At 41.5% G+C, this 13,032-nt stretch overlaps 1 protein-coding gene across 3 annotated transcripts in view; it reads right to left on the bottom strand.

The window, feature by feature from the left end:
- Nucleotides 1-3,490: 3,490 nt before the first annotated feature.
- LOC139156761 (uncharacterized) overlaps nucleotides 3,491-13,032 on the bottom strand; it is a 31,510-nt gene continuing 21,968 nt past the window's right edge. For all 3 annotated transcript variants that reach the window (XM_070732808.1, XM_070732800.1, XM_070732791.1), the window contains one exon: nucleotides 3,491-5,154. In XM_070732808.1, coding sequence (XP_070588909.1) covers nucleotides 5,013-5,154 — 142 coding nt within the window. In that variant the 3' untranslated portion in view covers nucleotides 3,491-5,012. The remainder of the gene's footprint in view (nucleotides 5,155-13,032) is intronic.

Below are 13,032 nucleotides of genomic sequence, written 5' to 3'. Positions count from 1 at the left end.
GGCTTTTATTTCTATAAGCTGCCCAGAATGACCATGAATGAGTTGGGCGGCCACATAAATTCTAACAAGGATAGCTGGCAATAGCAATAGCATTTAAACTTATGTACTATTTCACAGTGCTTTGCAGCCCACTCTAAGTGGTTTACAGAGAGTCAGCCTATTGCCTCCAATAATCTGGGTCCTCATTTTATCGACCTTGAAAAGATGGAAGGATGAGTCAACCTTGAGCCTACTGAGATTTGATCTGCCAAAATGCTGGCAGCCGGTGATCAGCATATGTAGCTTGCAGTACTGCACTCTAACCACTGCACCACGGAGGCTCCTATCCTCGACAAATCATCTTTAAAATAAGTCAACTATCACTCAAGATCTAAAGGCGGAAAAAAATATCCTTGGTTTGGTTGCTCCTAAGAAGGGAGAAAGTAGGTGAAGTGGTTTGAATCATCAGGAAGTTACTCTCTAGGTAAACAACAGCATGGTCATATGCTACAGCCACATTACAGCTGTGAAAGGGTCAAGTTCAAAGCTCGGATGATGGCACTCCAAGTGCCATCCCAGCCATAAAGCGTGCCAACCTGGAAGCCTTGAAACCTGAGGTCTGAGGTTCCCCTGACATTGCAGCCCATTTCCTTTGGGGACTAGGGGTTATGACATGCATGTGTCAAATATGAGCAAGCCTTTGCTTAACCACCTATAGTTGTGGGGGTGGGGGAGTTGCAGTGGCTCAGCAGTTAAAGATGCTCAGCTGGTAAGCTGACAGTCCTGGTTTGAGACCCAAGTTCCCAACCTTGCCCCAGTTCCTGTCCACCTAACAGTTCGAAAGCAGGCAAATGCAAGTAGAACAATAGGTACCACTTCAGTAGGAAGGTTACAGCATTCCATATGCTTTTGGTGTATACTCATGCTGGTCATATGACCACAGAAATGTTTTTGGTCACTGCTCGTTCCCTCAGCTAAGAAACGGAAATGAGCACCAGCCTCTAGAGTTGAGGGGAAAGAGGGAAGCCTTTACCTTTAGCCACCTATAATCTACAGTATGTCATGTTAATGATGGGACCCATACAATGAATAATTTTGAACGCACAGGAAGGATTGGAATAATGAAAACACTGATTTACACACATCCGTACACACATGAATGGAATGGAATAGAATGGAATAGAATAGAATAGAAACATAGAAACATAGAAACATAGAAACATAGAAACATAGAAACATAGAAACATAGAAACATAGAAACATAGAAACATAGAAACATAGAAACAACATAGAAACACAGAAGACTGACAGCAGAAAAAGACCTCACGGTCAATCTAGTCTGCCCTTATACTATTTTTTGTATTTTATTTTAGGGTGGATCTATGTTTATCCCAGGCATGTTTAAATTCAGTTACTGTGGATTTACCAACCACGTCTGCTGGAAGTTTGTTCCAAGGATCTACTACTCTTTCAGTAAAATAATATTTTCTCATGTTGCTTTTGATCTTTCCCCCAACTAACTTCAGATTGTGTCCCCTTGTTCTTGTGTTCACTTTCCTATTAAAAACACTTCCCTCCTGGACCTTATTTAACCCTTTGACATATTTAAATGTTTCGATCATGTCCCCCTTTTCCTTCTGTCCTCCAGACTATACAGATTGAGTCCATTAAGTCTTTCCTGATACGTTTTATGCTTAAGACCTTCCACCATTCTTGTAGCCCGTCTTTGGACCCGTTCAATAGAATAGAATGGAATGGAATGTTTTATTGGCCAAGTATGATTGGACACACCAGGAATTTGTCTTTGGTGCATATGCTCTCAGTGTACATAAAAGAAAAGATACTTTTGTCAAGAATCATGAGGTGCAATACTTAATGATTGTCATACGGGTCAAATAAGCAATCTGGACACAATCAATATCAATAAAAAATTTAAGGATACAAGTTACAGTCATACAGTCATAAGTGGGAGGTGATGGGTGATAGGAATGATGAGAATCGTAATAGGAGTGCAGACTTAATAAATAGTTTGACAGTGTTGAGGGGATTATTTGTTTAGCAGAGTGATGGCATTCAGGGAAAAACTCTTCTTGTGTCTAGTTGTCTTGGTGTGCAGTGCTCTGTAGTGCCGTTTGAAGGGTAGGAGTTGAAACAGTTTGTGTCCAGGATGTGAGGGGTCAGGATGTGAGGGGTCCTCAATGGAAGGCAGGTTGGCAGCAATTGTTTTTTCCGCAGTTCTGATTATTCCCTGAAGTCTATGTCAGTCCTGTTGGGTTGCAGAACCAAACCAAGTTATAGAGGTGCAGATGACAGATTGCATTGATTAATTGTTCTCATTGTCAGGAAATTTCTCCTTAATTCTAGACTGGAGAAGATTGGATCCAAGAGATTGGATCTCTCTTTGAACATTTCCATCCGTTACTTTTTAATCTGCTCTCAGAATCCTGCAGCATTCACTTACCTGAGAGTAAGTCCAATTAACCACCGAGAGATTTATCTTTGCATAAAACAATTCACATACAGATGACCAAGTCTATAACCCAGCTATTCTTTCTTTCCGATTCTGCCCTAAAAGGAGAGCAACACTGCCCCCTATAGATGAAGAAATAAATCACCCTTGCTTGAAAGGTTGAATTTTTTAAAAATTGTATCATGCATCATCAAAGAATGGTGTGATGGCAAAGCTTTTTCCCTTGGGTGCCGAAAGCATGCGCAAGTGCCCACACCCATAATTCAATGCCTGGGGAGGGCAAAAACAACTTCCCTGCCCCTCGGAGGCCCTCTGGAGGCTGGAAACAGCCTGTTTCCCAACTTCTGGTGGGCCCAGTAGGCTCTTGTTTTGCCCTTCCCAGGATCCAAAGGCTTCCGTGGAGCCAGGGGAGGGTAAAAACACCCTCCTCGTCCCCCCAGCCAAAATCGCCTGCCCAGAGCCTCTGTGTGAGCCAAAAATCAGCTGGCCGGCACACACATGCATGTTGGAGCTGAGCTAGTGCAACAGCTCATGTGCCAGCAGATATGGATCTATGTGCCACCTGTGGCACCCGTACCATAGGTTCGCCATCACTGGTTTAAAGCATTCATTATGATCAAATCAATTCTAGGAAGGGGTGGCAGTAGATTAGCTGAACTTATCAATCCTTCGTTCTGATAAAGGGAGGAGAAAGGAAGTCAACACAAGCATGAGCCATAAGAAGTGCGTTTCACGACTCCCATATTCCACTGTTGTTAAATTTTTATCCTGCCTTTTATAAATACTGTGCAACTTAAGGAAGTGAACACACTCAATGTTCCTCCTCCTATTTTTCTCACAGCAGAAACCCGGTGAGGAGACAGTGACTGGCCCAAGATCACATCTAGCCAACATTTGTGGCTACACAGGATTAGAACTCATGGTGACTGGTCCAAAGTCACCCAGCCAGATTTCTTGTCTAAAGCATGAACTAGAACTCTAGCCTCCTGGTTTCATGGCCCGCACACTGGTTCCTCATGAAAATGAAACACCAACACAAAATGCCCGTTTATTCATTTATTATATTTGTTTATTTATTTACATTTATTACATTTCTATACCGCCCATCCACCCTAAGTCACTCTGAAAAGTTTAACCATCACATCATAAAAGAATCTAAACACATGGTTAAAAACAGAATTAAGAACAAGGTTAAAATTTACAAGTTAAAAGAGAAAAATCATAGTTTAAAGAATTCAGGTTAACAAGGTGGAGGGAGTGTCCTTAGGCCAACCCCTATTCCCTAAGGCAGTGTTGGCGAACCATTTTTTCCCTCGGGTGCCGAAAGAGCGTCCGTGCGCACTATCCCCCATGCGCGAGTGCCATATCTATAATTCAATGCCTGGGGAGGGCGAAAACAGCTTCCCCTGCCCACTGGAGGCCCTCTGGAAGGAGGAAATGGCCTGTTTCCCAACTTCTGGTGGGCCCAGTAGGCTCGTGTTTCTCCCTCCCCAGGCTCCAAAGGCTTCCCTGGAGCTGGGGAAGGCTAAAAACACTTGCCCCATCCCTCTGTAGGCTCTTGAAGCCAAAAAGCGCCCTCCCAGAGCCTCTGTGCAAGTCAAAAATCAGCTGGCCGGCACAAACATGCACATTGGAGCTGAGCTAGGGAAATGGCTTGCGCACCAGCAGATATGGCTCTGCGTGCCACCTGTGGCATCCGTGCCATAGGTTCGCCATCACTGCCCTAAGGCTACCTCATCCTTTGTAGACTCCCATGTTCATTGGTAGGGCCACGTCTTAACCTTCACCAAGAAAGCCAGAAGTATTGGGGTTCCTCTTACCTCTGGGGATTAACATGCCCCAAAGTGTGGGGCAACAGCAGAGGAGGTCTCCTACCTGATAGGTACCAAACACAGGTAATCCAAATCAACAAAACAAACATGATGAACATCAAGTGAAACCACAAGGAGAAGATAACCTAATGTGGCCTGAAGACAATCCATTCCACCACACCACCATAACCACGACAAGGCCGCAGTGATGGTCTCATCCAGTCTGTCGGTCCCATCTAGCTCTTCAGAAATGTACAGAATGCCAGCCAATTGGGACCAAATGAATTGGGGGATGGTGTTCTGGAGAAGGGCCATGGCAACAGGAAAGGCCCAGTGTCAGGCCGAAGCCATCGTGGAGTTAGAGATTTCGGCCTGTCACAGCATAAGGGGGGATGGGAGGGGTAGTGAGTGGTCAGTGGGAAAATTACTAGACACAACCAAAGATTCCTTTCTCCGAGCCAAGGTCACCATTTGTTCTGCCTCAACTGAAGAGAAGTTGATAAACCCATGTACACTGGCTTTCGTGTTGAACTTGTGGGTGTGGGGGATGTAAGATGAACCTTAACCCAGGTGGGATTCTGGGAACTATTCAGAATCGGAATGGCTATGGCGTAACCACCATGGTTCTGTTAATAAATCGAGCTCTGATTGAGAGAATTGGACTGGGACTTGGTTTATTTCTCAGGTGCTATTTGGAACGCTGACACCCAGAGGTTGTTTTGGGTCATAGCAATGTTGATGGAGTTACGGTCTCACTGGTCTGGAATAATGTAGACGTCCTCTACTGTTTCCGGGATAGACTTCTTACTGCAGTTGTAATATAATTCATGAGTGTTGGCATAGACGGGCTGATGGCCTTCAGAGGAATCTGCGTTCTCACCTTCTGATGGAGACCTGAGGGCCCAAAATCCCCCAAACAAAAGACATTATTGTCATGGCCCCCCATGGAATAGAAACATAGAAACATAGAAGACTGACGGCAGAAAAAGACCTCCTGGTCCATCAATCTGCCCTTATACTATTTCCTGTATTTTATCTTAAGATGGATATATGTTTATCCCAGGCATGTTTAAATTCAGTTACTGTGGATTTACCAACCACGTCTGCTGGAAGTTTGTTCCAAGGATCTACTACTCTTTCAGTAAAATAATATTTTCTCATGTTGCTTTTGATCTTTCCGCCAACTAACTTCAGATTGTGTCCCCTTGTTCTTGTGTTCACTTTCCTATTAAAAACACTTCCCTCCTGAACCTTATTTAACCCTTTGACATATTTAAATGTTTCGAACATGTCCCCCCTTTTCCTTCTGTCCTCCAGACTATTAAAAAGAATAGGACCCAGAACAGACCCTTGTGGCACACTGCTTGTAACCTGTCTCTGCTCAGAATACATTTTGATCCTCCTATCATTTTTGATCCAATACGATATGCAATGTTGTTTTAAACTTTATGTATTTATTTAGTCGAACAAGTATAGGGTTGTCATTTGTATAAGCATAAGATAAGTAGCAAGTAATGATAAAAGAAGACAATAAAACATTAGGACAGCGACAGTAGGCACAATGGTGCACTTATTTAATTATAAATTAAATAATTTATCTATTAATTATAAATTTAATTATAAATTGTTATAGGAAAGTGAACACAAGAACAAGGGGGCACAATCTGAGGTTAGTTGGAGGAAAGATCAGAAGCAACATGAGAAAATATTATTTTACTGAAAGAGTAGTAGATGCTTGGAACAAACTTCCAGCAGACATGGTTGGTAAATCCACAATACCTGAATTTAAACATGCCTAGGATAAACATATATCCATCCTAAGATAAAATACAGGAAATAGTATAAGGGTAGACTAGATGGACCATGAGGTCTTTTTTTGCTGTCAATCTTCTATGTTTATTTTCCTTTGGTGACCATTTTGAGGGATTTTAAGGGAGCTGTTATAATAGCAAATTTATTCACCTGTCTATGCACCTGTATAAGCACAGGCTAGACATAGAGTAAAAACGGCAATTAATCTTAAAAACATAATACAAAGAGATGTTAAATCACATTATGAAGTAAAGAGACTTTACAGTAGTGTAGAACTTTTAAGATGTGTGTCAGGCTGAAGCCATTGTTTTGAATTGGACATTTTGGCCTGCCACAAGTAGAATAGTACTGTGGGAACACAAGATCATATGCTGTAATGTTCTACCTGTCAATGACTACTTCAGCTTCAACCGCAAGAACACAAGAGCACCCAACAGATTCAAACTTAATATTAACCGCTACAACTTGACTGTAAAAAATATGACTTTTACAATCGAGTTGTCGAAGCGTGGAACCCATTACCAGACTCAATAGTGTCAACCCCTATCCCCCAACATTTCTCCCTTAGATTATCCACGATTGACCACTCCAGGTTCCTAAGAGGTTAGTAAGGGGCGTACATAAGTGCACTAGTGTGCCTTTCGTCCCCTATCCAATTGTCTTTTCTTTATCTCATATATCATATGTTGTGGTTAACTCTGGCCCAGCTCCTGCCCCAAGGACTGTGGATGTGGGGGAGACATCCACATGCTCCAGGCCTGTTTTGCCCCCGGTGGAATCTGCTGATGGAATCTCTGACCAAGAAGACATGAGTGACAGGGAGGAGGAGAGTGTGGCAGACAGCTCAAAAGGAGATCAATTATCTAGCTCCTCCTTGGATTCAGAACAAGAGTTAATGATACAGCCACGCATGCGGAGAGCGATGCATAGACAACAACAACTGAGAGATTATTATCAAAGAAAATGAGGCCACCTGTGGTTGGGTGGGGCTGTGGTAATTAGTGAGGCTGCTATAAATAGCAGCCTGTGGGTTTGGCCATTGTGGAGGATTATCTGATCGTTGTGTTTCGTGACTGCTTTACTGACTTTGACCTTTTGTGTGCTGATTTTCCCCCGCTTTGAAACTAAACCAGGGCAAAGTGTGTTTCACTTTGTGAAAAAAGAAGGACTTTGAATTGCCTCACAGCTGCAAGCTAAGTATCACAGAACTGATAAGGGACTTGTACCAATTACCAATTTGTTTGGAGACCAGTGCTCTTTGCTATACCAAAAGAGGGCTTGGTTTAAGTGAATTTTCATTATAAAGAACATTGTTTTGAATTTTCAAACGTGTGTGTGTCTGAAATTGTATCTGCATTTTTGGGAGGATTCTATCAGAGAGCTCGACAGAACAATCATATATATTTTCTTCCTTCCATATATCTTCTCCTCTATTTTTATATTTTTCTTTATATATATTACCTCATGTCTATTGTCTTCTATATGTATTGTGTATTGGACAAAATAAATAAATAAATAAATAAAAATAAATAAACTGGGAGGGGTGGTTGCACGAGAGGGGAAAAATACTAGCCGCAACAAATTCTTTCCAGAGATTCAAGGTCATCTTTTGTTCAGCACCAGCCAGAAGAACAGGGGAGGATTGTGGACACTGCGAGAACCGGAGTGGTCCATGTAATAATAATAATAACAACAACAGAGTTGGAAGGGACTTTGAAGGTCTTCTAGTCCAACCCTCTTTTCAGGCAGAAAATCCTATAACTCTGATGGCAAACATTTTTTCCCCTTAGGTGTCGAAAGTTTGCCCACACCCATATGTTAAACTTGTGGATTTGGGGACAAGGGATGAACTTTAACCTGGGTGGAGAACTGTAGGAAAAGTTAGTATCGGGTTGACTACGGTTTGTAACCAACATGGCTCTTTTAATAAATTGGAACTTGGAAGAAGGCCAAGGTTTAGGCTCTGATCTATTTCTCGGAAGTTAATTGGGACACTGACAATGTGTGGACTTCAACTGCCAGAATCCCCCAGCCAGCTCATTGAGAAACATTGGCCCTAGATCAAATGACTCATGATATGGAGAAATCAACTTCTTTACATTCAAATGATTAAGCAATGTTTAAAAAAAACAAAAACAGAATGGCCTGCGATAACAATGCTGATTGGCCGAGATTTTGGCCAATCAGCAATGCCAGATGAAAGTTTGGCAATAACGTATGATGTCATTGGGCAGGAAAAACTGTGGTATAGAAAAAAAACCCGCAAAGTATTTTTCAATTAATATTTTTTGAAAAAACCGTAGTACTGTATAGGCTAACCCGCGAAAATCGAGGGAACACTGTATATATATATTTGTTTGTTTTTGTAGATTTTCACGGGTACGGGTATGAAGGTCTTGGCATATTCGGGTTTCTTCCCGTGTAGGATTCAGAGATTTCTTGTAAAGTTTCGACGAGGTCCCACTCGTCATCTTCAGGCTGGTGCTTTAGTCAGTTACGCCACTGACTCACCAGGAAGTTTCAAGACAGCTTACAGCTGCTGAGCCAGCACACCACACCCACCCACCAGTATTTATAGAGGGAAGGCAGCTCAGGTCTCTATGTGTTCGCCCTAGCACAAGGACTAAAGCACCAGCCTGAAGATGACGAGTGGGAACTCGTCAAACTGTCACCAAAAATCTCTGAATCCTACATATATATATATTTGTGTCAAAGGTTCAAATCCCAGTGGGTATGGCTAGCTGATGAGGCCAAAATAAGGCCGAAATAGATCTATCCTAGTCTCCCTTAATTTTCAAATTCAGCAAAAAAACATGTTATTTATATATATATTTGTTTTCATAGATTTTCACAGGTATATGTATGTAGATTGTTCTGAGTTCGGTAAATATATATATATAGCTTATATGTATAAGCTAAAATCCCATTACATTAAAAAGCAGTCAATTAACTCAATCACATCCACACATAACATTTAATGGACAGGGGGGGCATGATCTAAATGCCCCATGCCTGGTGACATAGATGGGTGTTGAGGGTCTTGCAAAAGGCAAGGAGGGTGGGGGCAGTACAATTCTCTGGAGGGAGCTGATTCCAGAGGGCCGGGGCCGCCACAGAGAAGGCTCTTCCCCTACGTCCCGCCAGACGACATTGTTTAGTCGACGGGACCTGGAGAAGGCCAACTCTGTGGGACCTGATTGGTTGCTGGGATTTGTGCGGCAGAAGGCGATCCTGAAGGTATTCTGGTCCAATACCATGGAGAGCTTTATAGGTCATCACCAACACTTTGAATTGTGCCCGGAAACAAATCAGCAGCCAATGCATGTTTTTGCTGATAATGAAAATGAAGGGAGACTACTATGTGTACACACACACACACACACACACACATATACATACACAGACACATATAAAATCTATCTATCTATCTATCTATCTATCTATCTATCTATCTATCTATCTATCCTGTCCAGCCCAGCTAATTAGCAGTAATTTAACCCCTATGAAGACTAGGAAGCAAAGTCACTTTATATTTGTCTATTTTCAAAGAAACGTGCTGGAAACAGCAACAAAATCAGAGGAACGTCAGTTCGACTGCCAAAAGTCCAGCATTAAAGACACAGCTGATAAACGTCCAAAAGAAGGTCATAAATTCAAGTCCTTAATTCTTGGCGTGGACAGGTACTCACAAATGCCTTCCAAAGCTAGGATTGCAGGGTTGCAGAAGGATTTAAGAGAGAGACTCTTTGGCTGCTAGTTCTCTCTCTTCATATAGGGATGTTGAACTTCTGCACCAGAAATTCCCATCATCTTCCCCTTTTATACTATCTGTGATGACAAACTATGCATAGAAGTACTCAATGCCAAGATCTACATTGCTGCAGTGTCTCCCTCTCATTCTTCTTATTCTAGCGTCTAATATTGGGTCCACAATATCCATCCTCCTCATCGACATTACCACAGTTGGGGGGGGGGGGTCTGCAACATCTGGAGGATCCCCAGGCCCTAACTCTCCCTCACTCTTACTTTCCAATTTCCCTGATAAACACACTGGCCTATGATACCCAGATGGACCTGGTTCATTCTCTTCAAAGGCTGTGATCCAAGGAGCTGGATGCGAGCCAACCACAACACTAATTTATCTCTATTGTCTGTCTGTCTGTCTGTCTGTCTGTCTGTCTGTCTGTCTGTCTGTCTATCATCTAGTTATCATCTAGATATCTAGCTATGTAGAGGGAGGTGTCATTTTGATGGATTCCACCCATAACCGTGGAAGATATACAGTATATTCCAACTTATCTCACCTTTAAGTTCCCTGCAGGACTAATTATTTTCCAAATTATCCTCCTTTCTCTCCTAATGGCAATAAATGCATTTTTATCCCATTTTGAAGCTTGCCATCTGCAATTCGTCATGGAGAGATGCTTCACACATTTACCCAAAAGTGGAAAGGTGCTTCACCCTCATTTAAAAATAATGGAGAGAGACAACATATGTTCAAAAAGCATTACGGTGTTCATGAAAAGCTAATTATTTCTTTACGTGTATATGGATTTCTTTTATTTGGTGTCTGCCTGTATTTGAATAGGAGTTTCAAGTTTTGCAACAATTATTATTTATTAAATTTCTAACTGGCCACGTCACTGACACAACAACTTTTGGTGGCTTATGATAAAAACTTAAAGATTTTTTATAAAACTTTAAAAATCTGGCTACGCACCCAAGCATTACTTGCACCGAAGACCCAACCTCCCAGCTATAACATTAAGAGACCAGACGCCTTACTTTGTATATATTTCAAATTAGATGTTTTAATGGTTTTACTCTTTTAATGCTTTTTACTGTTTTTATTGCTTTAACATGTAAGATTTTAATTGTGATACATGTTTTGAATTAAGAGCCACCCAGAGTCATTTTGCTGAGATGGGTAGCTATAGAAGTCAAATCAACAAATACCAAAAAAAACATACTGTATTTTTTGGAGTATAAGACCTTGTCTTGTACCTTTTCCTCCCTAAAGGAGGATGAAAATTTGAGTGTGTTTTACACTCTGAATTTAGCTTTTTGAAGCTTTTCTCCAGTCCTAATGAGGTCCTAACGATCTTCAAAGCGCTTACCTTGCAGGCTTTTTCATTAGTACTTTCTGCAAAGAATGTTTTTCCAGCCCTAAGTCTTTTTAGGCTTTTTTTTTCATTGCTTTACTTGCTCCAAATAAGTTTTTTTCCAGCCCTAACGAGGTGCTAACAGTCTTCCCAGTTCTTATTGGCTTGCAGGCTCTTTCATTGCTACTCTCTCCGAATAAGGTTTTTTTAAGCCCTAACCAGGGGATAAAATGAAGCTGACCAGACTGAGGATGGTAGCCAGGGGAATACCTGATAGGCATATTTTCCCCTATTTTCCTCTCCAAAAACCAAGGTGTGTCTTACATTGTCTTTTTATATTGTTGTTAGCCGCCCGAGTCTTCGGAGAGGGGCGGCATACAAATCTAATTAATAGATAGATAGATAGATAGATAGATAGATAGATAGATAGATAGATAGATAGATAGATAGATAGATAGATAGATGAAGATAGATAGATGATAGATAGATAGATAGATAGATGAAGATAGATAGATAGATGATAGATAGATAGATAGATAGATAGATATTGTAGATAGATGAAGATAGATAGATAGATGATAGATAGATAGATAGATAGATAGATAGATAGATAGATAGATAGATAGATAGATAGATATTGTAGATAGATAGATAGATAGATAGATAGATAGATAGATAGATGAAGATAGATAGATAGATAGATAGATGAAGATAGATAGATAGATAGATAGATAGATAGATAGATAGATAGATAGATAGATAGATAGATAGATAGATAGATAAATACTCCTGTGCATCATATACTCCGAAAAATACGGTAAATAAAAAAATAGAAAAAATGAATAGGAAATTAAAAACCAAGATGTGGGGCAGCCTGGAGAATCTTCCTTACCTGGTTGGCCACCCCTGGGCCCAGGCCAAATAGCAGAGGGTTACCCAACAGGCAAGGCTTTTCTTCTGGACCACGCCAGCCAAAATTATTTGGGCAAAGTAGGCACTCCCCACTGAAATGACTGGAACCGGCTACTCCCATCAGATGGATTCTCAGATAACCTGGACCCTGTTCTGTCGAGCTCTCTGGTAGAATCCTCCCAAAAATTCACAGATACAAATTTCAGAAACACACATGTTTGAAAATTCAAAACAATGTTCTTTATAATCTATATAAACTAAGCCCTCTTTTTGTATAGCAAAGAACACTCGTCTCCAAACAAACTGGTAATTTGTACAAGTCCCTTATCAGTTCTGTGATACGTAGCTTGCAGCTGTGAGGCAATTCACAGTCCTTGTTCTTTCACAAAGTGAAACACACTTTGCCCTGGTTTAGATTCAAAGTGGGGAAAAATCAGCACACAAAAGGTCAAAGTCAGCAAGGCAGGCATGAAACACAACGATCAGATAATCCTCCACAATGGCCAAACCCACAGGCTGCTATTTATAGCAGCCTCACTAATTACCACAGCCCCACCCAACCACAGGTGGCCTCATTTTCTTTGATAATAATCTCTCAGTTGTTGTTGTCTATGCATCGCTCTCCGCATGCGTGGCTGTATCATTAACTCTTGTTCTGAATCCAAGGAGGAGCTAGATAATTGATCTCCTTCTGAGCTGTCTACCACACTCTCCTCCTCCCTGTCACTCATGTCTTCTTGGTCAGAGGAGCCTTCATCAGCAGATTCCACCGGGAGCAAAACAGGCCTGCGGCATGTGGATGTCTCCCCCACATCCACAGTTCTTGGGGCAAGAGCTGGGCCAGAGCTAACCACAACAGACCCATACCAGGAAGGGCTAAACAAAGCGAAACCTCTTGCATGGTTTTAGTTGAAGACGGGTCAAGTGCTTTCCCTGGAGAGGAAGA

Source organism: Erythrolamprus reginae, chromosome 1, assembly GCF_031021105.1.
Source record: "Erythrolamprus reginae isolate rEryReg1 chromosome 1, rEryReg1.hap1, whole genome shotgun sequence".
Lineage (NCBI taxonomy): Eukaryota > Metazoa > Chordata > Lepidosauria > Squamata > Dipsadidae > Erythrolamprus > Erythrolamprus reginae.
The sequence above is the reverse complement of the archived record's forward strand: the minus strand, read 5'-3'. Positions and strand labels throughout refer to the sequence as shown.